Below are 23,339 nucleotides of genomic sequence, written 5' to 3'. Positions count from 1 at the left end.
TGGTGATCGCGCCCGTTGGGTCGCCATTTTCGTGGGGCACCAGGCGAGATGAACCACCCTTTGAAGAAGGATGCGATGAGCCAGAAGGGGGCGTATCGGGGAAGCGGGTTTCCCACGTACGTCAGGCGACTGATGAAGGTGAGAACATCGCCGCGCACCCCACCTTCGCGCCGCACGACCCGACCCGACCGGCACGACCCGACCGAGAAATAATGACGCTGACGCCCATCCCCACCTCCGCCCCGTTCCACCCCGCAGTTCCGTCAGATGGACCTGGAGTACACCTTCTGGCAGATGTACCTCATGTGCACGAATCCCAAGGTGGTGTACAGGCACACGATGTATCGCAAACGTGAGTTTCCCGTCCTCCAACCCGACCCAACCCGCGCCGTTCGGAACGGATCGACTAAATAAACTAAACGATGTGCGTGCTCTCCTCCGTTTGCAGAGACCAAGAACCAGTGGGCGAGGGACGACCCGGCGTTCGTGGTGTTGACGGCGATCATGGTGTTCGCGGTGTCGATCCTGTACTGTTTGTTCTACAGCCGCAGTCTCGGTCAGGCGGCGTACGCGGTGGTAAGGTCGGTGCTGGTGGACTTTCTGGGCGTCGGCGCGGGTGTCGCGACGGCGTACTGGTACGTCGCCAACAGGTACATGCGGGAGGGGGTGAACCACTCGCACGCGGTGGAGCAGAGGGTCGAGTGGATGTACGCGTTCGACGTGCACGTCAACGCCTTCTTCACCCTGTTCGTCTCTCTGTACTGCGGGCAGCTGGTGCTGTCGCCGATCCTGATGATGAACGGTTTCCTGCCCAGGTTGCTGTCGGGGGCGCTGTACGGCGTCGCGCTGTCCTATTACCACTACTGCGTCTTCTGCGGGTACAACGTGCTGCCGTTCCTGGAGCACACGGCCTTGCTGGTGTATCCCATCGCCTTGATCATGCTCGTGACGCCGCTCGCGATCCTGGTCGGTTTCAATCCCACCAAGTTCGTGTTGGGCATCTATTTCCACTGACGACGGAAAACTCGCCGACGGGAACCGCCGCCCAACGCGTAGCACCTAATATTAGCAACAATTTAGTATCACAGTATCATCACATCACAACAAACGCAACGCGTGCGTTGCATCTACTAACGTATGTCAGGAAAGTACAAGTGTTTTGGCATCGCCGATTGATTGAGTCCAGGCGCCCGAGGAGGAGGTCACGAGTTGGTCACTGGCCCTCTATGCAGCAGGCCTCCGACGATTCCCCCATCCCCGTGGCGATCGGGCGCCTGGACTTGCCCAAAAAATGACCCACGCTCAGCCCCAACACCACGGTGAGGAAAACCCCGCCGTTGCACGTCATCACAGCCAGCATGATGAGATAACTACTACACAGATTCAGGGCGTACAATGCGGTGCCCCAGAGTCGTCGTCGCAAGGCCGGGGTCTTGTACGGCGCGGGCAGGATGGGCGCGGTAACGCCTTCGATCTCCTCAGTCGTCTGTGCCCTCACCTTCGGGGGCAACGTCCGCAGGTAGTACAGTCCCTCCTGCATGACGCACAGGGTGAACATGAAGAGGAGTGCCACGATGTAGTCGAAGTGGGTCTCGGTGGCCCACGAGTCGAAATAGAGGGTGACGCGGTGACCCCACTCGAAGGCCACGGGCATGCCGTGCATGTGCATGTTGTGCATTCCACCCCCGCCCCCGGAGCCCGCCCCACCGGCCATCTCGCCCCCGAAATGATGCGAGTGGTCCATCTCGAAGCGCTCACGAACTGAGGCCGCGCGCGGGTTTCTCGTTGCTCATTTCAAGACTGCGCCCAGAAAACAGAACCACGTCACAGCTTGGGGATCTGCCACAGCGCCATGGCGGGCGGCAGGCTGACAGCTCGGCTGCTGCTGCGGGTCGCGGGATCCGCCGGAGAGGTCGCCGCGGCGGTAGGGACCCGGTGTCGAGCGCAGTCCGCGTCGTCATCGATCTTGACGAGGTCCTTCGCGGCGGGCGTCGCGCCTCTCGCGCGTTGCCCTGGCGGCGATTCCGAAACGTGGACGGCCAACCGTCGCCTACTTCGCGGTGACCCGGCGCGGATAGATCGCCTGCGCTGGTTCGGAAGCGTGGCGCCGGTCGAGCTCGATGACGACGACCACGACGCCGATCACGCGGCGGGGTCATCGTCGGGCGGGCACGACGGCGGCGGGAGCAACGACCGCGGCGGCGCTCGGCCGGCGGTGGACGTGTGGACGAAAGATTATCACCGGTGGCGCGTCGGTAACCGGGTCGGGGCGGTGAGCGGCGGGGACGTATCGGCGGCGGCTGACGGGCAGGGCAAACGCAAACGCAAGCAATCGTCCAAGAAGAATCAGAGTCTGCAGACGAACCAGCGGCTGGTAGAGGCGAAGGACCTAAAAGAGCTCCTGTGGCTGGTCAGGACGCGGTCGTCCTTCAGGGATAAGAGCACCTTCAACTCGGTCAACGTGTGCACCGCGCTGTCGCAGGTCGTCCGGCTCATGCCCCAGTTCCAGCGCAACTCCCCAGCGCGCACAGCCATGCTCGAGCGCCTCACGAAAGACGCGGGGTTCACCGAAAAATTGATCCCCCTCGTCCTCAACCTCGCGCACAGCCGCGACAGGTTCGCGGATGTGACGCTGGACGCGCGGACGGCTTCTTCTCTCGTTAAGGGCGCCGCGGGTCTGACGCGGATAGGGCACCGGTTCGATCCGTCCCTGTGGGTCGCGATGGATCCCCACCTCCGAAGAACCGCGGGGGACATGAACGTGTACGAAGCAGCCAACGCCATGTGGGCCTACGGGATGCTATTCGAGTCTGGGACGTTTCCGGCACTATCCGGGGAGACGCTCAAGGCGCTGACGGAGGCGAGCGCGAGGGTGATCAGGGGGGACGCGCCGGTGGCTAACGTCAACGATATCATGTGGGGGTATCTGCGCATCTACCAGTACGGTGACGGGCAGGATCCGTACGACTTTGGGCCGCTCGACACTGACCTGCTGCAGGCGCTCTGCGAAAAGGTGATCTTACACGGCAAGCAGGACGGCTGGGAGCTCAAGGTGTTCCCGCTGAGCATTGCCATGCGGGCGTACAACAAGATGTACGACGTCGGCGCCTTGAGCGAGCTGAGCGAGAAGATGGCTGATCGGATGATCTCGGAGACCTCGCGGCTGGTGAAGAAGATGGATTGGAAAAACAGGATGCTCGCCAGGAGCATGTTCTATAGGTTCGGCCTGGAGCCAAGGCTGCCCCCAGAGCTGGCGCAGGAGCTGTCGAAGGAGCGTGCAAAGCGGCGCGGGTTCGTCGGGGCTAAGCAGGCGCTCAAGAGCATCGAAGGCAGGAACCAAGAGGCCCTCGCCACGATGGTCGCCGAGGTGAAGGATATCGAAAACGCCGAGCGCAAGAAGAGGCACCGCCTCTTCTCCGCGAAGGACGTCGCCAGAGCGTTTGAGAGGGTGCGGGCGATGGGGCAGGAGTGGTGCGACGCCCTCGGCAACGGCGCTGGCGAGGGGCTTCGCGCGAGGCTGAGCCAGTGCCCCACGCCGGAAGAAGAGGAGCGGCTGCTGCAGACTTCCATCAGAGAGGACATTACCCCGGCGAGGGCAAAGCTCAAGAAGAGGTACCTCAAGGCTGTCGGCCTCCTGAAGTTCAAGCGAAAGCACATGAAGGGCGAGGACTGAAAGCTTGTAGATCTATCTTGATTCGACGCAAATCGTACCGTCGCACTCGTCACGACGACCCGTCCACCTCGCGCCGTGTCGCGTCACGTTTCGTCCTCGTCAACTTCCATCTCCTCCGCGTCGTCGAGATGGATCCCGCCGTTTGTGATTCGAGCCAGCCGCTCCTCGTCCTCCAGCGCCGCCCTCACCAACGACTGGTACGCGCTAGCCTTCCTCCTGTGGTAGCTCACGAGCGCATCCTGCTCCTCTTGGTCGCTACCCCTGATGCGGTGCAGTCGCAGGAGGCTGTCCAGGCACCCGAGCTGCGCTGGCATGTCCTCCTGCGCCTTGCTCAGCGTGAACGAGCTCTGGAGCATGTCGAGGGACTGGCTCAGGTCCCCGCCGCGCGTGTCCAGCACGATGGTACCGATCAGCGAGAGCGACTGCGCCACGAGCTGATGGTTGCAGCACTGGGTGTGAGCCAGCTTCAACGCCTTGGACAGCTTCGGCTTCGCCTCCTGGGACGCGTCCCCCTTCACGATGTTCGCGTAGCCGGAGACGAAGAGCGCCGCGGCTTGGTGCGCAAAGTTGGGCAGAGCCGATGCGTCCTTCTCCCCGGTCTTTTCATCCGCACCCGCCGCGGCCGCCGCCTGCATCGCCTCGTGCCGCTTCAGGACCGGACGCACCAGGTCGAGCGCCCGGGAGATCCCGCCCGGGCTCCCCTCCGCGAGCTCCGACAGGGCCCCGCACACGGCGGCGATGTCCCTCATCGCGTCCGGACCGAAGGACTCCGCCGCCGCCGCCGCCGCCGCAAACCTCGCCGCAGCCTCCTCGTACTTGCCGAGCGAGTGCAGCACCTGCCCTTCGGCGTGGTCGGCGACGGACGCGTACCCCCGTAGGGTCCTCGGGTAGCTCTCGACCATCGCGCGCATCTGCTCGGTTCGAGCCGCCGCCAGCGAGAGCTTGGTGGCGGTGAGGTCCGCGCCCACCAGGCCCTGCAGCGCGAGCATTCGGATGTGGAGGTACGGCTTGGCGTCGTTCGCGGTCCTCGGCGCGAGGTCGATCTCCGATCCGACCCACTGGCGTTTGGGCGGGAGCGGCGGCTGGTCCTCCGCTTCCTCGTCCGCGTTCGCTTTCTTGCCACCCCTGCTCCGCTTCCCCTTGGTCTTTCCCCGCGGCGACGTTTTGGATCCGCCCCGCCCCGAGGGGGAACCTTCCTTCTCCATGGCGGCGCGCTGCTCCGCGATGAGCTGCTCCTGCTCGACGACAGCCTTCGCGTCCGCATCGCCGCCCTCTGGCATCACGCCCAGGTGTTTCAACGCGGCGTCGCACTGATCCATCGCGTCCTCCAGATCGCGCCGCGCCTCGGAGAATTTGCCGAGCGGCCGAAGCGATTCGCCGGTGAGGAGCTTGGCGAGCGCGATCGTGGCTCGGACCGGGAGCCACACGTACGCGTGTTTCGCATCGATCTCATCGTCCGTCTTTCCCTCGATGGACTTGACGAGCCGTGCGACGATCTTGGGTACCTCGGCGGTTGCGTGGACGTTTCCCGCCGCGAGGTTTCCGAGGGTGCGCAGCACGTGGAGGTGCAGGCGGGCGGGCGCGGCAGCCTCCTCGCCCACCGCCTCCTCGAGCGCGTTCACCGCATCCTCCGCGGTTTTCGCGGCGTCCACCTCACCCGCGCCGGCGCCCTCCCCCGCGCCCCTCTGCGCGATCGCCCGCTGCAGCCTGGCGAGCGCAAACGCGACAGCCACCTCGCTCATCCCAGTCTCGCGCGCCAGCGCGGCGCCCGCGGCGAGCTCCCGTTCCGCGGCGGCGAAGTCGCAGTACACCATGTACAGGTCCGCTCGGTCCATCATGAAGTGGAACTGCCAAGTCACCCAATCCTCCCTCTCGTCCGGGTACTTCTTCTCCGCCTGCCTCGCCAGATCCAGCCCGCTCGTGGTGGCGTTGAGCCACGACATTCGCACGTCCCTGCCGAAGAGCCTGTAACAACGCGCGAGGCCGCTGAAGGTCTGGCACTTGAGCTTCTCGTATCCGTGGACGTTCTTCAGGAGCAGCATGCACGTCTCGAGGTGCTGTTTGGCCCTGTGAACGTTGTCCGTATACTGTAGCAGCAGCGACGCCAGCCGCACGCGCGCCCTCGCCTCCGGCACCGGCAGCAAGGTGAGATCCTTCAGGCAGAGCGCCTCGTAGCACCGGACCGCCTGGAGCGGCGCGTTGTCCTCCTCGAACTCGTTCGCGAGGAACATGAGGCCGTTGTAGATCTCCTCGGTCTCATCGGTGCTGTATCCGCGTCTCGGTGTCTTAGCAGGGGGTGCCATCGTCCACCCTTCGGACCGCCGATCGCGCGCGCGCGCTCGACTGCGGGAAAGCAGCGCCGAGTGACAGCTTCGCGCCCTCCGGCTGTAACTTTTCAAAAGTTGACCAGCGTCCCTCGGTCCACCCGGCCACAAACGCGCGCGCGAGGGTTCGACCGAGCCGAGGGAGACCGGCCGGAACACGAGCACGATGGTGGTGCCCCCATACGCCGAAGTCGGGTGCCGCATCGAGACCACCGACGGCGCCAGGGCGGTGGTGCGATACGTCGGTCCCGTGGAGGCACAAGACGGCATCTGGATCGGGGTGGAGTGGGACGACCCCACGAGGGGCAAGCACGACGGATCCCACGGCGGTAAGCGGTACTTCGAGTGCACGGCGTCATCCGAGGACGGCGCCACCCCGGGATCCTTCGTCCGCCCGCACAAGATCCGACCCAGCGTCACGTTCCGCGAGGCCATCGCGACGAAGTACCTCGACGGCAAGCTTCCCGTCGCGTCCGGCGCGACCGGCGGGGACGGCGGCGACGACGAGGAGAACGACGAGGGCATGTTCGTCAAGTCGTCGAACGGGCAGAAGATCGAGATCCAGCTGTGCCTCAAGAAGGAGGACCCCAACGCGGTGCTCGGCACCCTCGACAGGGTCTACCTCCCCGACGCAGCCATCCACACGGCGGGCGAGCCCGGCGACGCGGCGTCTTGCGGCTTGCCCGCCGCGAAGGTGCGAATCCTCGACCTGGCCGGCAACCTGATGAGGGACTGGAACGCGGTCGCGGCGTTCGGACCCGAGTTTCCCGCGCTGCGCGTCCTGGACATCACCGGGGTGAGGGCGTCGTGGCCGTCGATCCCGCCCCCGGGCCCTTCGCCGTTTCCGAACCTCTCCGTCCTCGTGATGAACAGGTCCGGGGCGTCGTGGCGCGAGGCGACCGCCATCTTGGGCACATGCCCGGCCCTGAGGGAATTGAGCCTCGCGGACTGCGGCATCTCGCGCCTGGGCGAGGGCGACCTGGGTACATTCGGTGACCTCGCGGCGCTCGCGGGTCTAGAGGCTCTCAACCTGGAGCGCAACGCGATGGAGGAGTGGTCCGAGGTGGAGAAACTCGCGTCGCTCCCGTCGCTGGAGCGGCTGCACCTGGGGGGCAACAAACTGAGACGCGTGAGGTACCCCGCGCACGTCGCGAAACCCGGGGGACCGGTGCCCTTCGAGCGGCTCAGGGCGCTCCTGCTCGCCGATAACGCAATCGACGACTGGGACAGCGTGGACGCGCTGAACGATTTCCCATCCGTCGCGGAGGTGAGGCTGACGGGGAACCCGGTGACGGAGAGCGCGGCGACGCGGCACGAGATCGTCGCGCGAGTGGCCAGGCTCTCGCAGCTCAACGGGAGCCTCATCGCGGACCAGGAGAGGAAGGATGCGGAGATCCGGTACCTGCGACGGGTGCTCGGGCTGGTCAAGAGCGCGGAGGGCGCCGAGGGCGCGGCGGGAGGGGAGGCCGAGGGCGCGGCGGCTCGGGCGCCGCAGCGGGGCACCGAGGCTGTGCAGGCGATGCATCCCCGTTTGAAGGCGCTGGTGGACTCCTACGGCGAGTTGTCCACGCACGCCGCCAAGGGACCGGGCACGGGCAAGATGGGCGAGGACATGCTCGAGCTCACGCTCGTGTGCGTCGCGGCGTCGGCGGGGGAGAAGGCGCCCCAGAAGAAGAAGGTCCCGATGACGATCACGGTCGGTAAGCTCAAGCTGTTGTGCGAGAAGCTGTTCAAGGTGAAGGTCGATGCGCAGCAGCTGTACTACAAGGAGCCGTTCATGGGCATGCCCGAGCTGTTGGAGCCGGACGACTACGACATATCCTACCTGGGCGTGAGGGACGGCTCGAGCATCCTGGTCGAGGAGAAGGCTTGAGAAGTTCTTTGTAGCCCTTAGCTGGCGTATTTCAACATAACGTATGTCAACATGTCTATCGGTACAGTCTACACGTACAGCCTGTGTACCTGCGTCGGCCTGAGGGACTTCCTGCACTGCGGGCAACGACGAGGCGTGTGTTTCAGTGCTTCCCTTATGCAGTCGTAGCAGAACACGTGGCCGCACGTCGTGCTCGCCATCTCCTTGCTCTTGATGACGTCCATGCATATCACACACTTGATCCCTTTGCCCGCGCTCTGCGGTTCCTGCCTGGGAGGCCCGTAATCCCCGCCCGGCTCCCTCTCGGGAGTGCCCTTCCCATCCTCCTTAGTTGGTTGGTTTCGAATCGGCAATCCCGTCCACGTATCCCTCGGCGGGGACTCCTCGAGGTGGGTCAGGTCCACCGGGCCTTTCTCCGCGACGACTCGCACCTCGTCCTCGTCTTCCCCGTCGCTCTCCAACGTCAGGTCAACCGCCTGAGTCTCCCCGCCGACCCCGCCCGAGAGCCTTCGCCGCCTCACCGCGGGTGACCCCAGCGGCGTGCTGCCGCCCTTGCTCCGCCTCCTGACGCGCCCTGGGCCCGCGACCGGCGAGCGCTGCGTCCCTTCGTCGTCCGATCCGTCCGAGAGCTCGATGACGGAGCTCAAGTGGGGGGAAACCACCCTCTCGGCCCACGGACCCCTCCGCACCATGGGGACCCGCCGTCACGTCAACTCTGACTCGCGTGGACCCGACGCCATTTCTCTGGGCGCGGCCAGCTGCGCTGATTCTGCGTGCTCCTTCAATGATTTTCTTGAGTTAATAGACCATCAAATCCCCATAGACTTTCCGTCGGCAACCCTGACAAACCAAACCTTATCGGACGCGTGGAGATTTTTGAAGTGAAGGTGGCGTGGGCGAAAAAAGGTCCGGTGGTGTCCACGCGCGCGTCAGAGCGAAGGGCGCTGCAGCACAGCCCCTTGCGTGTTTCGCGAGGAATTCGCGCGTGTTCTCGCGGGGAACGCGCCACTCGCGCCCGGTAGATCTCTGAGAGCCCAGGGGTCAGGCATCTTGAAAAACTTTTAGTCTCAGCGAGAGGCGGGTTTTCGCACGCGGGGGGGCAAAGATGGCGGGGGTGAGCGTCAGCATCGGCGCCGGAGTCGTCGGCGCGCGCGCCTCCGCGCGCGTCGAGCGTCGCGCGTCGGCCTCTCGACGCGTGACCGCGTCCGTGAACGGCGCATCCAGGGCGACCACCGCGGTCGGGCCCGCCGGGCGGTCCGCGTTCCTCCGCGGTGTGGGCGGCCCCGCGGGTTTGGGGTCGGCCGCGCTTCCCCGGCGACGCGCGTCTCGCGCCGCGCCCCTCGCCCCGAACGCGCTCTTCTCCGAGTTCATGCAGAACCTCGCGGGCCCCGCGCTGCTGGACGGCTGGGGTTTGCCCAACGTCGTCGAGGCCGTCAAGGCCTTACCCGCGATCACCACGGAGACGATCGCGGATCTCGCGGTGGGCGCGGTGGCCGTCTTCGGCGCGGGCGTGTTCATCAACGACACGGATTCCGGCGGCGAGGTTCAGACCCAGACGGGCGGCGGCGGCGGCCAGGGCGGCGGCGGCAGGTTCGGAGGCGGAGGCGGCGGCGACGACTTCAACGACAAGTGGTACTTTGAAGATCCCGACTCGGAGGCGAACAACTTTTTCATCCGCGGCGGCGTCCAGGGCATCTGGTGGATCCTCCTGTGCGCGGCGGCCTCGGCGTACTGCGTCCTCATCGGTAAGGCACCCCACCTGGGCGCCTTCTGGGGCCTGGCCGCCGTCGGCATCGGCTGGGGCTTGTTCGTCTCCGTCGCGGTGGGCTTCACCGCCATCGTCGCGGTGGTTGTCGCGGTGGACTACTTCCTCCAGTGGTCGCACGGCGATCTCCACGCCGCGCTCAAGGCTGGGCAGGAGAAGCTCACCGGCGGTCTGATCCAGAGGGAATTTGACATCCAACCCGCGGCTGCGGACAAGAAGAACGTCACGTCCGACCCTAACAGGAACCTGCCCGAGGGTGTGAGGATCCTGGGCACCGACGCGCAGATGGTGCAGGTTGACCTCAAGGCTGGCGAGGAGATGAGCGCGGAGCCCGGTGCGATGTGCTACATGTCCTCCAACGTGCGATCCATCACTAGCCTTCAGGGCGGCGTGTTCGCCGGCATCTCCCGCGTCCTCGCGGGTGAGCCGTTCTTCCTGAACAGCTTCAAGAACATCGCCAACGACGGTCGCGACGGGTACATTGCGCTCGCCGGTCGACGCGAGGGCGACAAGATCATCGTGCTGGACCTGGATGCCTTTGGCGGTGAGATTCTGTGCGCGCGTGACTCGTACCTGTGCTCCAAGGGCGAAGTGAGCATCGACGCCGCTACCACCTTCACCCGAGGGCAGATGGGTCTCCGCCTCTTCCTGTCCAACCAGAACACCATCTTCATGCAGAAGCTGAGTGGGTCCGGCCTGGCGTGCATCTCAGGCAACGGCACCGTGATCAGGCAGGACCTCCTGGAGGGCCAGGAGATGGTCGTGGACGCGCGCGCGGTGTGCGCCTTCTCCAAGACGATTGGGTACCAGCTGAGGCTCATGAGCTCGCCGCTCGCCGCCATCTTCGGCGGTGAGGGTCTGTTCTTTGCCAGGCTCTCCGGCCCGGGCACCTTCTACCTTCAGAGCCTGCCCGCCGCTCGCCAGGACGGAGGACTCCGCGACGAGGGAGAGGTGGCGGTGTAATCGTCCCGATCGTTGTCGCGGTCATCGTCGGAGCCGGAGCCTCCACCCCGACCCACACAGCGCTGAACCTCCTCGTGAAGGATTGGTGGCGCGCTCCCGGGGGTTGGTGGCGGCAAAACTCATCAAATTCTTTCTCAACACGGCGCGGCTTCTCGCCGCGTGCAAACGTAGCACCGTCCGGCGCTTTGCGTCGTCGGTTTTTCTTAAGACTTATGCAAGTTTTCTCAATATGTGTGCGTGGTCAAGCGTATCTCGTCAAGCGTATTTCGCTCTCGTATTGCTTACATCGTCGCGGCTACTCTCAGTCCATCTGGACCTCATCGAACGAATTTTTTAGGAGAACGTTGCCATCGAGTACTCGTTCGACCTCCACCCTCGCCTCTCTATAGCTAACCTTACCCGCCCGTGCCTCGTCCTCATCACCGGCACATTCACCCACCTTGGTCTCTCCGGCCTCCCCGTCGATGAACTGCTCTGCCACGTCCCCGTCGTCGTCCCTGAACATCGAGCGCGTAAACCAAGATAGAGACTGGATGCCGCCCATGTGAGCCCCGGTGAGGCTCGACACCGCGTACTGCACCACCGGGATCCGTCTCCGCTCCACCGCCACCTCCCTCTTGGTGGAGAAACCGCCGTTGCTGCCGTCCGAGTATTCGTCCTCGTCTTCGTCCTGCGAGTCACGAGTGGAGGTTGGATCGGGTCAGAGCGGTTCTTCGCTCGTGGAAAGGTTGGGAAGGCGAGATCTGGCTTTCCGGTGAACGGGCTCGACGGGGGCGCGTGCGGGGTCGATCGACTCACCCCGAAGACGAACGTCTTGGCAGCCTTGAACCCCCGCTTGAGGAAGTTCATGGTCGCCTCTCTCTTGCGCTTCGTCGTGGCCAGACTCCCGGCCTCAGCCAGTGTGACTCCTCGACTTCGTGAGAGAAGCTCGCTTTTTCCGCCGTATAATTGACTCGTGGATTTAAACCCTGCCGGGGCGAACCGGATCGGACAGGCGCGCTGACGCTTGGGAGGCCGCGGATTTTCCGGCCACTGGAGATCGCGCCTCTGGGCGAGGATGGCGTCGTACCAGCACCCGTATGTCAAGCAGGTGAACAGATGCGCGACCGTGGCGTTCTCGCCGACGGCGCCCTTCATCGCGACCGGCACCATGGCCGGCGCGATCGACCTCAGCTTCAGCACCACCGCCTGCCTCGAGGTGCGCAATCCGGAATTCTCGCAAGGGCACCCGTTGATTTTATTCCCCACCCCACGCGCCGACGAACCCGCGCCGATCGCTCAACTCCCCACGCTTCTCCCCCGGTTTGTGCAGGTTTTCAGGCTGGATTACAGTAATCCATCCACGGACATGCCCCTCGCGGGCGGCGCGGTGGCTGCGAACGAGCGCTTCCACCGACTCGTGTGGGGTCCGCTGCAGACGGAGGGGATGCCCCACGGGCTCATCGCCGGTGGCCTGGTGGACGGCAGCGTGAACCTGTACAACCCGGCGCGGATCATCGGCTCGCCCATCGGCGCCGAGCCCAGCGACGGGGTGTCCAGCGGCGCCCTGGTGACGAAGATGCAGAAGCACTCCGGGCCCGTGCGCGGCCTCGAGTTCAACAGCTTCTCCCCCAACCTGCTTGCATCCGGCGCCGAGGACGGCGAGCTCTGCATTTGGGATCTCGCCAGGCCCGCGCAGCCGAGCCTCTATCCCGCGCTCAAGGGTGGCGCCGGCGGGCAACCCACGGCCGGGGAGGTCAGCTACCTGGCGTGGAACAAGAAGGTGCAGCACATCCTCGCCAGCTCGTCCCTCAACGGCACCACCGTGGTGTGGGATCTGAAGCGACAGCGGCCGGTGATCTCCTTCACCGATCCCAACAGCCGCAGGAGGTGCTCGGCGATGCAGTGGAACCCCGAGGTTGCGACGCAGCTCATCGTCGCATCCGACGACGACAGGTCCCCGTCGCTGCAGATATGGGACCTTCGCAACTCCATCTCCCCGGCCAGGGAGTTTGTGGGCCACAGCAAGGGCGTCCTCGCGATGGCGTGGTCGCAGGCGGATCCCGGGCTGCTGCTCACCTGCGGCAAGGACAACCGCACGCTGTGCTGGGACACCGTGGCGGGCGAGGTGCTCGCGGAGTTACCCGCGAGCAGCAACTGGAACTTCGACGTGCAGTGGTCCAGCACCACCCCGGGCGTCCTCTCCACCTCCTCCTTTGACGGTCGCGTCGGGCTCTACAACCTGCAGCGCGCGGGCGGCATCGACGCGGGTCCGGGCACCGTCGACCAGTACGGCGTTCAGCAGCCAGGTCCGAAGGCGCCGATGAAGAAGGCGCCCGCGTGGATGAGGAGGCCGTGCGGCGCCACCTTCGGCTTCGGCGGGCAGCTGGTGGGCTTTGGCGTCAAACCGAAGGGTGGCGCGGAGGAGCCCGCGGCGGCGGAGAAGCCGTCGGGAACCGCGCTCACCCTGATGAAGGTTTCCACCGCCGTCGAGGCCGAGGTATCCGCCGAGCTCGAAGGCGCCGTATCCACCGGGGGAAGCGACGCGCTCAAGACGTTCTGCGAGACCAAGAAGAGCGAGGCGACCGAGACTGCGGCTAAGGAGGACGAGGAGACGTGGGGTTTCCTCGGGATCCTCTTCGAGGAGGACGCGCGACGGGAGCTCCTCAAGCACCTCGACTTCGGCGAGGCGCTCGTCGCCAAGGAGCTGGCGGAGTCCGAGGCCGAGGCCGAGAAGGCCAGGTCGGCCGCGGAAGCCGAGGCGGCCGCGGCGGACGCCGCCGTCGCCGCCGCCGCCGCCGCCGCGCCGCTTCCCCCGGTGGACGGCGACGAGTTCTTCAACAACCTCCCGGAGCCGACGCCGGCTGCCCCCGCGGCGCCTCCGCCCCCGCCCGCGCCCGTCGACGATGGGATGTCCTTCTTTGACGACATGGACGCGAACGGCGGGATGCCCAAGCCCCCCCCCTCGCCCCCGCCCGCCCCCGCCTCCGAGCCAATCGCCGAGGCCCCGGAGGCGGTTGCCGCTCGCAAGGCGGCGGCGGCGCGGGCTGCCGCGATGGCCGCCGCCGCCGCCGAGCCCGTCGAACACATGGACGCGCACGACGCCGCGGTGCAGCGTGCGCTCGTCGTGGGCGACTACCGCGCCGCGGTCAACGCGTGCATCGCTGCGGGCCGTCACGCCGACGCTCTCGTGCTCGCCAGCGTGGGTGGCGCCGAGCTCTGGGAGGAGGCCCGCAGCAGGCACATCGCGGCCAACATCGGCCGGCCGTACATGCGCGTCGCGTCCGCGGTGGTCTCCGAGGACCTGGAGGCGCTGGTGAAGTCCCGCCCTCTAGCCAAGTGGAGGGAAACCCTGGCCATCCTGTGCACCTACGCGCCGGCGGAGTCGTGGGGCGCGCTCGCCGGCGTCTTGGCGGGTCGACTCGCCGACGCCGGCAACTTTCACGCGTCGACCTTGTGCCACATCTGCGCGGGCGACGTGGACTCCGCGGTGCAGCACTGGCTCGGCGCCCTGCCACCGGGGAAGGTTGCCCCGCCCGCGCTTCACTCCGTGCTCGAGAAGGCTGTGGTGCTCACCCGCGCCACCGGGCAGTCGAGCGGCGTCGGCCTGGCGCAGCTGGTGGTGTCCTACGCGGAGGTTCTCGTGTCGCAGGGTCAGTTGGACGCCGCCATCACGTACCTGGACATGGTTCCCGACGGGGGCGACGCGATCGTCACGCTCCGCGATCGCATCGTGCGCGGAGGGGCCGGAACCACCGCCAGCAGCAGCGCCGCCGCCCCAGCCCCAGCCGCCCCCGCTCCAGCCCCGGCGGCTCCCTCTCGGGGCGCATACGGCGGCGCATACGGCGGCTACTCCGCCCCGCCCGCGCAGCCCGCTAACCCCACCGGTACCTACGACGGCTACGGTGGATCGTCCGCGTACGACGGCGGCTACTCCCAGCAGCCAGCGCAGCAGAGCTCCTACGGCGCCTACGGGCAGAGCACCTACGAGGCCCCCCCGGCTCCGTCGCTGCCCCCGCAGCCGGCGCAGAGCGCCTACGCGGCGTACGACTCCAACCCCGTGCAGTCGGCGTACGGCACTCAGTCCCCCATGGGCATGGGAGCCGCCGGCATGGGCGCCGCCGGGATGGGCGCGCCCCCGCCGGCGTTCTCCCCCGCGGCGGTTACGGCTCCGCCCCCGGCGTACGGTCATCCCAACGTGATGGTCCCGAGCGCGCCGCCGCAGCACGCGCCCGCCGCCCCGCCCCCTCCACCGCCGACGTCCACGGTCGCCGCGGCGCCGTCTTTCGACCCCTCCGCGTCGACCCCGCCGCCCCCGCCGCCAGCCCCCGCGGCCCCGGCGGCGTACGCCGCGTCGCCCCCCGCCGCGAATGCGTACAACCCTGCGCCGGCGCAGTACGCTCCGGCTCCCGGCGGCGATTACGGCGCGTACGGGGCGTCGCCCGCGGGCGGATACGGCGCACCGGTCACGACGGCGGCGGGTGGTTACGGAACCCCGCCTCCGGCGCAGTTCCAGCCCGCGATGCAGCCCAGCGTGATGCAGCCGGGCGCGCCGGCGGCTCCCTCGTCGGCTCCCGCGCCTCCCCCCGCGCCCGCGGTGCCCAAGCCGCCCGCGAACTTGACCATGGACACGGTGGACACGAAGGACGTGAAGCCCGCGCACCAGGGCATCGTCAAGTCCATCACCGTCCTGTTCAGGCAGTGCGAGGCCGCGGCGGGCAGTCACCCGGCGAGGAAGAAGGAGGTTGACGACGCCAGCAAACGCGTCTCCGTGCTGCTGTGGAAGCTGAACCGCGGCGACGTGTCGGAGTCGGTGTGCGGCAAGTTGCTGCAGATGTGCGCGGCGCTCGACGCCGGGGACGTGGCGGGGGCGACGCAGGTGCAGGTGGCGATGACCACGAGCGATTGGGACGAAGCCTCGGGCTTCTTGACCGCTCTGAAACGGTTGCTGAAGACAAAGGCGACGCTGGGTTGAAATCCGAATACAACCACAATTATTTTACATTCGTCTCTACAATCGCATACGATTCAAAAGCAACAAATCGGCGTCAGTGGACCGCCAGTCTCACGAGTTGCCAAAACCCCCGTCGCTAATCTTGGAACAACCCGCCAATCCTCCCGATCGGCAGACGATTGGTGCACGTGGGGTCCCGCTCTGCTCACCTTAACTCAAACCATGGCGGACGAGGCAGAGCTCGAGGACGAGCTGCTGTACGATGACGTGGACGATGATCCCGAGCCCGAGCCCGAGCCCGAGCCCGAGCCCGAGCCCGAGCCCGCTCTCGACGCCGGCGAATCGAAGGAGGAGGGCGGGATCGCGAACGCCGCCGCCGATGCCGCGCCCGCGCCCGCGCCGACGGGCGCGCCCGCTCCCGACGCCGCTCCACCCCCGGTGCCCGCGGACGTTCCTCCGCCGGTGTCCCCGGACGATCCGACCGCCGTGTACATCAGCGGCCTGACCTGGTGGACCACCGACGTGGACATCGAGACGTACTGCGCCGAGTACGGGACGGTCAAGTCGTGCGTGTTCTTCGCGGAGAAGTCCAACGGCAAGTCCAAGGGGACGGTGTGCGTGGAGTTCGAGGACCCCGCCGCGGCGAGGGTGTGTTACGAGAAGCTGCCGTACAAGCGGATACGCGGCAGGGACATCAGCGTCAAGTACGCGCCCAAGACTTCGAAGAAGGAGGGAGGATCGCCGGCGGCGCCCCCGCGTCCGGTGCCGGACACCGCGTGGAAGGGTCCGGTGCCGCCGGACACCGCGTGGAAGGGTCCGGTGCCGGGTCAGAAGATGAACCAGTTCCAGCAGCAGCAGATGATGATGCAGCAGCAGATGATGATGATGCAGCAGCAGATGATGGGCGGCGGCATGGGCGGCATGATGGGAGGGATGGGGATGGGGATGGGCATGCCCAACATGATGGGGGGAATGGGCGGCCGAGGTGGCGGGCGGGGAGGTGGTCGGGGCCCTCAACACAAACGACCCAGGAACTGATAGCTAGCGACGTAATCCAACAACGAAGTAAAACGAACGCCCCCGTCCGCAGCGGCGACGCAAACACCCGCGCCCCATCAATTGAATCCCAGTCAGGTTTCTGTCGAGTCCACTCACAGATCGCGGGCGCGGTGCCGAAGACCCACGCGCGTGGTGGGCGCCGGTCGCACAAGGGTGCTACATCTCCACCAGAATCAAAATCCCTGAGAGGTGGCCAGATACATCATGAATTTCGGCGCTGGATACGTGGGTTCCTCGGCGGATGGCTTGAAGATCCGCCGTCTTGAGGATCAACGAAAGAAGCAGAACGAGCAGGCTGAGCGCGTCAAGGCTGAGCTTGCCGCTGAGTCCTCCAAGTCCCGCATCGTCAACTTCTCCGCGGGCAACTCCGAGGTGATCGAGAACGCGTTCAAGCAGGAGTCCGTGGGCCTCCAGACCAAGGAGCAGTTCGTGGAGAAGCGCGCGAACATCGAGCGCGAGCTGGAGGAGGAGAGGGCCAAGACCGAGAAGGCGGCGGCGGTCGCGGACGCAAAGCAGAAGGAGAAGAAGCGCAAGAAGCAGAAGAAGGAGCTCGGCGCAAAGCTGAGCTTCGGCGACGACGAGGAGTTCCAGGACGAGGACGCCGAGGACGAGTTCGTCCCGGCCAAGAAGGTTGGCAAGGTTGGCAAGAACCCGGAAGTGAAGACGCACTTCCTGCCAGATCGCGACAGGGAGGTGGCGGAGAGGGACGAACGGGAGCGGCTCAAGGCGCAGTTCCTCGCCGAGCAAGACGCGATCAAGAAGGAGAGGCTGCAGATCACGTTCAGCTACTGGGACGGCGGGGGCCACAGGCGGAAGGTTGAGTGCCTGAAGGGTGACACCATCGCGCAGTTCCTGGGCAAGGCGAGGGACATGCTGAGCAACGAGTTCAGGGAGCTGAAACACTCGTCGACCGACGGGCTCATGTACATCAAGGAGGACCTCATCCTGCCGCACACGGCGACATTCTACGATTTCATCGTGAACAAGTCGAGGGGCAAGAGCGGGCCGCTGTTTCACTTCGACGTACACGACGATGTGAGGCTCAAGGGCGGGTCCAACGTGGAGAAGGAGGATTCTCACGCGGGGAAGGTGGTGCACAGGACCTGGTTCGAGAAGAACAAGCACATATTCCCAGCCTCACGCTGGGAGCCTTACGACCCGTTGAAGGATTACGGCGGCTACAACATCTACTCGGGCGAGAAGGATTGATGACGCGTTGGAGCTCGCATATGCGAGTCGACGGGGTCGCAAGCGCCGTCATCGTCGGCTCGACGAGGGGCGAGGGCGAGACGGGGAAATTGATGTCTCGACGATGTTTAAAACCGATGTAGGCGGTGAAATTTTAATGTTGACGGTAAGATTAGCGCGTGTGTGAATACCCTCGGCTTGAGAGCGCATCAAAGTCAAAGTCGGGGAAATATTTCCTCCAACATGTGGAGGCGAAGGGCGAAGACGAGACGTGTGATGAAAGAAGATCTTTGAGCGAGTGGTGGTGTTAAGATTTGAACACCATTGTGATTGTCGCGTTCGAGACGCGTTTGTCTTTTAGACACCTCGTGCTTGAGGCATTTAATCCTTCTTGGACTTCTTGGGGAGGAGCACGGAGTGGATGTTGGGGAGGACACCACCGGAGGCGATGGTGACGGTGCCGAGGAGCTTGGAGAGCTCCTCATCGTTGCGGATCGCCAGCTGGATGTGGCGGGGCACGATGCGGGTCTTCTTGTTGTCGCGGGAGGCGTTGCCGGCGAGCTCAAGGACCTCGGCGGCGAGGTACTCGAGGACCGCGGCGAGGTACACGGGGGCACCGGCACCGACGCGGGTGGCGTACTTGCCAACCTTGAGGTAGCGCGCGATGCGGCCGACGGGGAACTGAAGGCCCGCCTTGGCGGAGCGGGACACGGCCTTCTTGCCGGACTTGCCCTTACCACGACCAGACATGATGTATAAGTTGAGTGAGTGTTAACGTAAGCGCTTGCGCTTCGGTTGTGATGGCATCAGCAGCTGCTGTGGCTTTTTATACTTTCAGCGTGAATCAGTCCGAAAATCCCTTGAATCTGATTGGCCGGGCCAGTTCGGGAAATGTCCTCATCCGGTGCGAATTTCTGAAATTGGCAGCAATGATGGAGGAAAATGAGACAAAGATGGACAGTGCTGATCAAGGTATCGGATCGGATTTGGAAAATTCCGTCCATCCCGAACTGGCCCGGCCAATCAGATTCAAGGGATTTTCGGACTGATTCACGCTGAAAGTATAAAAAGCCACAGCAGCTGCTGATGCCATCACAACCAGTCCGCGCGACTAACACAACACCTCAACAACAATGGCCAAGCCCACCTCCAAGAAGCCCGCCAAGAAGACCGTCAAGGGCGCCGGCGGCAAGGCGAAGAAGTCCAAGACCGAGACCTACAAGATCTACATCTACAAGGTCCTCAAGCAGGTGCACCCCGACACCGGCATCTCCTCCAAGGCTATGTCCATCATGAACTCCTTCATCAACGACATCTTCGAGAAGATCGCCACCGAGGCTTCCAAGCTCGCCCGCTACAACAAGAAGCCCACCGTCACCTCCAGGGAGATCCAGACCGCTGTGCGCCTCATCCTCCCCGGTGAGCTCGCCAAGCACGCCGTCTCCGAGGGCACCAAGGCCGTGACCAAGTTCACCTCCAACTAAATGTCGTGACCCCTTCAAGGCGCACGCCACAACATCAAACACATCTACCGTCGAGCCGCAACATGCGCCGACGCAAACACAATGGTGATAAATTAATCACCACCACACTCGCAAGAACATACTCTTCACCATAATCTCGCCAACGCGCTCGTCGGCACAAGCCGTCCCCTCAACGATTTTCAAACTCGGCGTTTTCCCTTGCCTTTGAAAAGGAGATCTCTCCACCCTTGCGCTTGATGACACATCATTCATCCACGCTCGCCAGCAAGCTCATACCCGCTCATCCTTATCGCATGCTTCCGCGCGGATCCATCACGGCTTCGTCAATCTCGTCTGAACAGGTCAACATCATCAGGGGTGAGTACTCCGAAAGCGACTGTCGACAAGCCGCGGGTAAAAGTTGAGTCATATATCCTTTACATAGCCGTGTGGTCTCTAATGTACTGTACACGCGTGTTCGATCAACCGAGTCCGGCGTACATCCTGTCGATGTCCGCCTGGAACGCGGCCCTGGCCTGGGGTCGCTTCAGCTTGAACGTCGGGGTGAAGAGCCCGTTCTCGACGCTGAACAGCTCCGGGTGGAGGTGCACAGCCTTGACTTGCTCGAACCCCTTGAGGCCCGCGCCCTCGCCCACCGCGAGCATGCTCTGGTGAACCATCTTCGCCACGGCCGGGTCCGCGCAGAGCCTCTTGAAGTCACCGCCCGCCGGGTGCCCGCTTTTCGCGGCCCACGGGAGGAGAACCTCCTCGTCCGGGACGACCACGGCGACGAGCGACGGCATCAACGAGTCGCCGTGGACGAAGCTCTGCGCGACAAACTTGCTTCGCGCATAGACGTTCTCAATCTTCTCGGGCGCGACGTACTCGCCCTGCGCCAGCTTGAAGATGTTCTTCTTGCGGTCGATGATCTTGAGCCTGCCGCCGGGCAGCCACAGGCCGATGTCGCCCGTGTGCAGCCACCCCTCGTTGTCGATGACCTCGTCCGTCTTGTCCTGCGCCTTGTAGTAACCCTTGAACACGCTCGGGCCCCGCACGCAAACCTCGCCGCGGGGGTAGGGCCTATCCGAGGTGGTGTAGTTCATTTCGGACACGCTCTCGAGCTTGATCTCGCAGCACGGCACGGGGGAACCCACGTGCCCGCAGCTAAAGTCGCCCTCGTGAGTCTTGCTGATGACGCACGCGGACTCTGTCATGCCGTAGCCTTCAAACACGGTGCCGCCGAAGCACACCCGCAGAAACTCCATCACCTGCGCGGAGATGGGCGCGCTGCCCGTGGACATGTACCGGACGCGACCGCCCAACTTATCCCTGAGCTTGGAGAAGACGATCTTCTCCCAGATGGCGGGCGGGGGCCTGCCCTCCTCCAGAGCCTTCTTCTTGGCGGCGTATGCGATGGCAAACATCTTCTGTTTCACGAAACCGCCCTCCCGGATGCCCGCGTGAACCTTGTCGTAAATGCGGTTCCACAGCCTGGGCACCGAGCAGAACACCGTGGGCTTCAACTCCGCGATATCGTCCAGCAGGCCGAGCACGTCGCCGCGGAAGAACCCGGCCTTGGCTCCCGCGAAGAGGCACACCAGCATGGTGACGCGCTCGTAGATGTGCGCGAGGGGCAGGTATGAGACGTGCACGTCGCCGGGGCCGAGGTCGAGGTCGTCGGCGTAGGCGGCCGCGTTGGAGATGAGGTTGCGATGGGTCAGCATAACGCCCTTCGGATCGCCGGTGGTCCCGCTCGTGTAGCAGATCGTCGCCATCGCCTCCTCCCGCGGTGGAACCGGCGCGACGGGCCGCCGCCGCCCCTCCGCCTCCAGCTGCTCGATCGTCACAACCTCGCACCGGTGTCCCGCCCCCGAGGGGATCGGCGGCAGGGGCTTACCCCCGTGCGCGTAAACGACCAGGAGCTTGACCGTGGGGCACTCCGCGAGGCACCCCAGCATCACGGGCAGGCACGCGTGTGACACGCACACTGCGGCGAGCTCCGCGTGGTTGCAGATGAACCGAACCGCGTCGGGCCCGAGGGTATCGTAGAGGGGCACGGAGACCATCGCGTTGCGTGTCATCGCCGAGTCCAGCACGCACCACTCCGCGGTGTTGACCGAGTACATCCCGACGTGATCGCCGGGCTTCAAACCGAGGGCGACGTACCCGGACGAGCACGCGGCTCGTCGCTCGTGCAGCTGAGCGTAGGTCATCCACCGGTACGCGCCGGGCGTCCCGTCGGGGGCGACGTCGCGGGTGCCCAGGCACTCCTCGTCCGAGTGCCTGCTGCACGTGCTCTCCCACAGGTCGTGGAGGGTCTTGACGCCGTCGAAGGGGGGTGCGTACCCGGTCATGAGGCGCGTGTACTTGCCGGCGTTCCTGCCGAGGGGGATGGGAATTGGGGAGATGTCGGACGTCAGTTCGTGCCGGTTCGAGGTTACGGTTGAAGTGATTGGGCGCGGGCGCGCGCTCACCTGTAGACCTGGAAGTCGCCGTCGCTCAGCCGCTCGGGCAGGGGGACCGCGTACGTGGCGGCCGCCACGGCCATCGTCGGGTTCAGCACGATTCCATGAGAAGCCTGGTCGGGTTTGGAGGTGTCGGGGCGTCTCGTCAGATCGAGGTCACGAGGAGGGCAGGTAACATTCGACCGCGCACGGAGTGTCGCGACGAAGGGTTTTCCGGGCGCTCACCTCGTCGTTCGCGGGTGCGATATGGTCGCGGATCACCTCAATCCTACGCGAAGCGCCGCTCATGTCGGCTATCCGTCGAAGTGTTGCGCGGTCGAGGGTCGAAGGGGCAGATAACAATCAACCGAAGTGGGGTAGTACAGTCAGCGGTTTCACATTTTGGGGAAGGTGTCCGGCCGGGAACCGACTCGAAGATGAAGGTGAAAAAGAAACCGGTCCAAATGTAAAAGAGTGCAACCGACCAAAACCAAACCCTTTTTCCCTGGAGCTCCGAGAGAAAAGCCGGACGCCACCATCTCGCTAACCCTCTATTAGGGGCGCGTCGCACGTAGTAGTCGACAAGCCAAAATGAAGTACTCCACCTCCGTGAGCAGCAGCCGGCGCAAGTCGCGCAAGGCGCACTTCACCGCGCCTTCTTCGGCTCGCCGCAAGATCATGTCTTCTCCTCTCAGCACTGACCTGAAGTCCAAGCACGGGGTGAGTGTTCATCCGGGGCCCTTGGACCACCGCGGAAACCGGGCCGTGCGCCTCGCGCGTGCCCTACTTTCGCCCTAGAACTAGCACACGGGTCCGATGTAATCACCGGGCGAGTCCTGGACGACCGATGACGCTTGCGGCCGTGACCACGCGGCCGTTCCGTCGACGACGACGGCAGGATGCATCGGGTTATTTTTCTCTCGGGAAGCGGGGCTCGTGGCAGGGTCGGCGGCCGCCCGTTCATCGATTACCGGCCGCTCCCGTGCCACGATGAGCGGTGCCGTGACATCGCGAGTATGTTTTGACTTCGTTGAAGTCGAAGTAACACACTCCGATGCCGTCGAATCTCGCCGGGCGCGCGTCAAGGCGCCGTGGCCGCCGATCCCGGGCTATTAGGGTTTGCCAGTCTGTTTTTCCACTGGGGCTTGTTTTTCCCTCCAACCGCTGACCTCCTCGCCTCTCTTCCTTCCTTTCCATCAGGTTCGCGCGGTTCCTATCCGCAAGGACGACGAGGTGACTGTCGTGAGGGGTAACTACAAGGGTCGCGAGGGCAAGGTCGTCCAGGTGTACCGCAAGAAGTGGGTCATCCACATCGAGCGCATCACCCGCGAGAAGGTGAACGGCGCCACCGTTAACGTTGGCATCGACCCCTCCAAGGTCGTCATCACCAAGCTCAAGATCGACAAGGACCGCAAGGCTCTCCTTGAGCGCAAGTCTGGGGGTCCCGAGAAGGGCAAGGGCAAGTTCACCGAGGATGAGGTCAAGGCCATGCAGGACGTCGACTAATCCTCCAAGCGGTTTGCCATGAGCCTGGTTCCTCACGGTGGTGAGGGACTGTTGTTCACTTGTCGTCGAAGGCGTTCTATTCGTATTGTTAGCATGTACCTTGGAATCCTAAGATGGCGTCTCTAAACACGTTTGCTACCTACGTCGC

At 64.8% G+C, this 23,339-nt stretch overlaps 13 protein-coding genes across 13 annotated transcripts; 7 read left to right on the top strand and 6 right to left on the bottom strand.

Annotated features, from left to right (window-relative positions):
- Window positions 1–48: 48 nt before the first annotated feature.
- On the top strand, window positions 49–1,014 carry MICPUN_60140 (unc-50 family protein; the record flags this gene model as incomplete). Its single annotated transcript, XM_002503932.1, has 3 exons — window positions 49–138; window positions 259–352; window positions 449–1,014. The coding sequence occupies 3 exons, from the start codon at window positions 49–51 to the stop codon at window positions 1,012–1,014; spliced, it is 750 nt and encodes a 249-aa protein (XP_002503978.1).
- A 199-nt stretch (window positions 1,015–1,213) lies between these two features.
- MICPUN_60139 (copper transporter family) lies at window positions 1,214–1,744 on the bottom strand (the record flags this gene model as incomplete). The annotated part of the gene is made up of 1 exon (XM_002503588.1): window positions 1,214–1,744. The coding sequence occupies one exon, from the start codon at window positions 1,742–1,744 to the stop codon at window positions 1,214–1,216; it is 531 nt and encodes a 176-aa protein (XP_002503634.1).
- A 2,012-nt stretch (window positions 1,745–3,756) lies between these two features.
- MICPUN_101515 (predicted protein) lies at window positions 3,757–5,976 on the bottom strand (the record flags this gene model as incomplete). The annotated part of the gene is made up of 1 exon (XM_002503587.1): window positions 3,757–5,976. One exon carries the CDS (start codon window positions 5,974–5,976, stop codon window positions 3,757–3,759), a length of 2,220 nt encoding a protein of 739 aa, XP_002503633.1.
- A 187-nt stretch (window positions 5,977–6,163) lies between these two features.
- MICPUN_60135 (predicted protein) lies at window positions 6,164–7,926 on the top strand (the record flags this gene model as incomplete). The annotated part of the gene is made up of 1 exon (XM_002503931.1): window positions 6,164–7,926. The coding sequence occupies one exon, from the start codon at window positions 6,164–6,166 to the stop codon at window positions 7,868–7,870; it is 1,707 nt and encodes a 568-aa protein (XP_002503977.1). The 3' UTR covers window positions 7,871–7,926.
- Window positions 7,927–7,938: 12 nt separating this feature from the next.
- MICPUN_60134 (predicted protein) lies at window positions 7,939–8,562 on the bottom strand (the record flags this gene model as incomplete). The annotated part of the gene is made up of 1 exon (XM_002503586.1): window positions 7,939–8,562. One exon carries the CDS (start codon window positions 8,560–8,562, stop codon window positions 7,939–7,941), a length of 624 nt encoding a protein of 207 aa, XP_002503632.1.
- Window positions 8,563–8,975: 413 nt separating this feature from the next.
- On the top strand, window positions 8,976–10,826 carry MICPUN_105845 (predicted protein; the record flags this gene model as incomplete). The annotated part of the gene is made up of 1 exon (XM_002503930.1): window positions 8,976–10,826. The coding sequence occupies one exon, from the start codon at window positions 8,976–8,978 to the stop codon at window positions 10,596–10,598; it is 1,623 nt and encodes a 540-aa protein (XP_002503976.1). The 3' UTR covers window positions 10,599–10,826.
- A 73-nt stretch (window positions 10,827–10,899) lies between these two features.
- On the bottom strand, window positions 10,900–11,447 carry MICPUN_60132 (predicted protein; the record flags this gene model as incomplete). Its single annotated transcript, XM_002503585.1, has 2 exons — window positions 10,900–11,268; window positions 11,397–11,447. 2 exons carry the CDS (start codon window positions 11,445–11,447, stop codon window positions 10,900–10,902), a joined length of 420 nt encoding a protein of 139 aa, XP_002503631.1.
- Window positions 11,448–11,748: 301 nt separating this feature from the next.
- Window positions 11,749–16,569, top strand: MICPUN_101511 (predicted protein; the record flags this gene model as incomplete). Its single annotated transcript, XM_002503929.1, has 3 exons — window positions 11,749–11,796; window positions 11,911–15,521; window positions 16,029–16,569. 3 exons carry the CDS (start codon window positions 11,749–11,751, stop codon window positions 16,567–16,569), a joined length of 4,200 nt encoding a protein of 1,399 aa, XP_002503975.1.
- Window positions 16,570–16,794: 225 nt separating this feature from the next.
- Window positions 16,795–17,799, top strand: MICPUN_97673 (predicted protein; the record flags this gene model as incomplete). Its single annotated transcript, XM_002503928.1, has 1 exon — window positions 16,795–17,799. One exon carries the CDS (start codon window positions 16,795–16,797, stop codon window positions 17,797–17,799), a length of 1,005 nt encoding a protein of 334 aa, XP_002503974.1.
- A 360-nt stretch (window positions 17,800–18,159) lies between these two features.
- Window positions 18,160–18,528, bottom strand: MICPUN_83469 (histone H2A; the record flags this gene model as incomplete). The annotated part of the gene is made up of 1 exon (XM_002503584.1): window positions 18,160–18,528. The coding sequence occupies one exon, from the start codon at window positions 18,526–18,528 to the stop codon at window positions 18,160–18,162; it is 369 nt and encodes a 122-aa protein (XP_002503630.1).
- Window positions 18,529–18,886: 358 nt separating this feature from the next.
- Window positions 18,887–19,688, top strand: MICPUN_108622 (histone H2B). The gene has a single exon (XM_002503927.1). The coding sequence runs from the start codon at window positions 18,912–18,914 to the stop codon at window positions 19,260–19,262; it is 351 nt and encodes a 116-aa protein (XP_002503973.1). The 5' UTR covers window positions 18,887–18,911; the 3' UTR covers window positions 19,263–19,688.
- Window positions 19,689–19,723: 35 nt separating this feature from the next.
- MICPUN_97670 (predicted protein) lies at window positions 19,724–21,789 on the bottom strand (the record flags this gene model as incomplete). The annotated part of the gene is made up of 2 exons (XM_002503583.1): window positions 19,724–21,620; window positions 21,716–21,789. 2 exons carry the CDS (start codon window positions 21,787–21,789, stop codon window positions 19,724–19,726), a joined length of 1,971 nt encoding a protein of 656 aa, XP_002503629.1.
- A 457-nt stretch (window positions 21,790–22,246) lies between these two features.
- Window positions 22,247–23,318, top strand: MICPUN_91267 (predicted protein). The gene is made up of 2 exons (XM_002503926.1): window positions 22,247–22,405; window positions 22,886–23,318. The coding sequence occupies exons 1-2, from the start codon at window positions 22,277–22,279 to the stop codon at window positions 23,189–23,191; spliced, it is 435 nt and encodes a 144-aa protein (XP_002503972.1). The 5' UTR covers window positions 22,247–22,276; the 3' UTR covers window positions 23,192–23,318.
- The last annotated feature ends 21 nt before the right edge of the window (window positions 23,319–23,339 follow it).

Source organism: Micromonas commoda, chromosome 7, assembly GCF_000090985.2.
Source record: "Micromonas commoda chromosome 7, complete sequence".
Lineage (NCBI taxonomy): Eukaryota > Viridiplantae > Chlorophyta > Mamiellophyceae > Mamiellales > Mamiellaceae > Micromonas > Micromonas commoda.
This window is presented reverse-complemented; position numbering and strand designations above follow the sequence as displayed.

Excerpts from the sequence above, each read along its gene's own strand:
- MICPUN_108622 (XM_002503927.1), top strand. The coding sequence starts at position 18,912 with ATGGCCAAGCCCACCTCCAAGAAGCCCGCCAAGAAGACCGTCAAGGGC.
- MICPUN_91267 (XM_002503926.1), top strand. The coding sequence starts at position 22,277 with ATGAAGTACTCCACCTCCGTGAGCAGCAGCCGGCGCAAGTCGCGCAAG. Across the intron at positions 22,406-22,885 it reads ACCTGAAGTCCAAGCACGGG|GTTCGCGCGGTTCCTATCCG; the intron begins GTGAGTGTTCAT and ends CCTTTCCATCAG.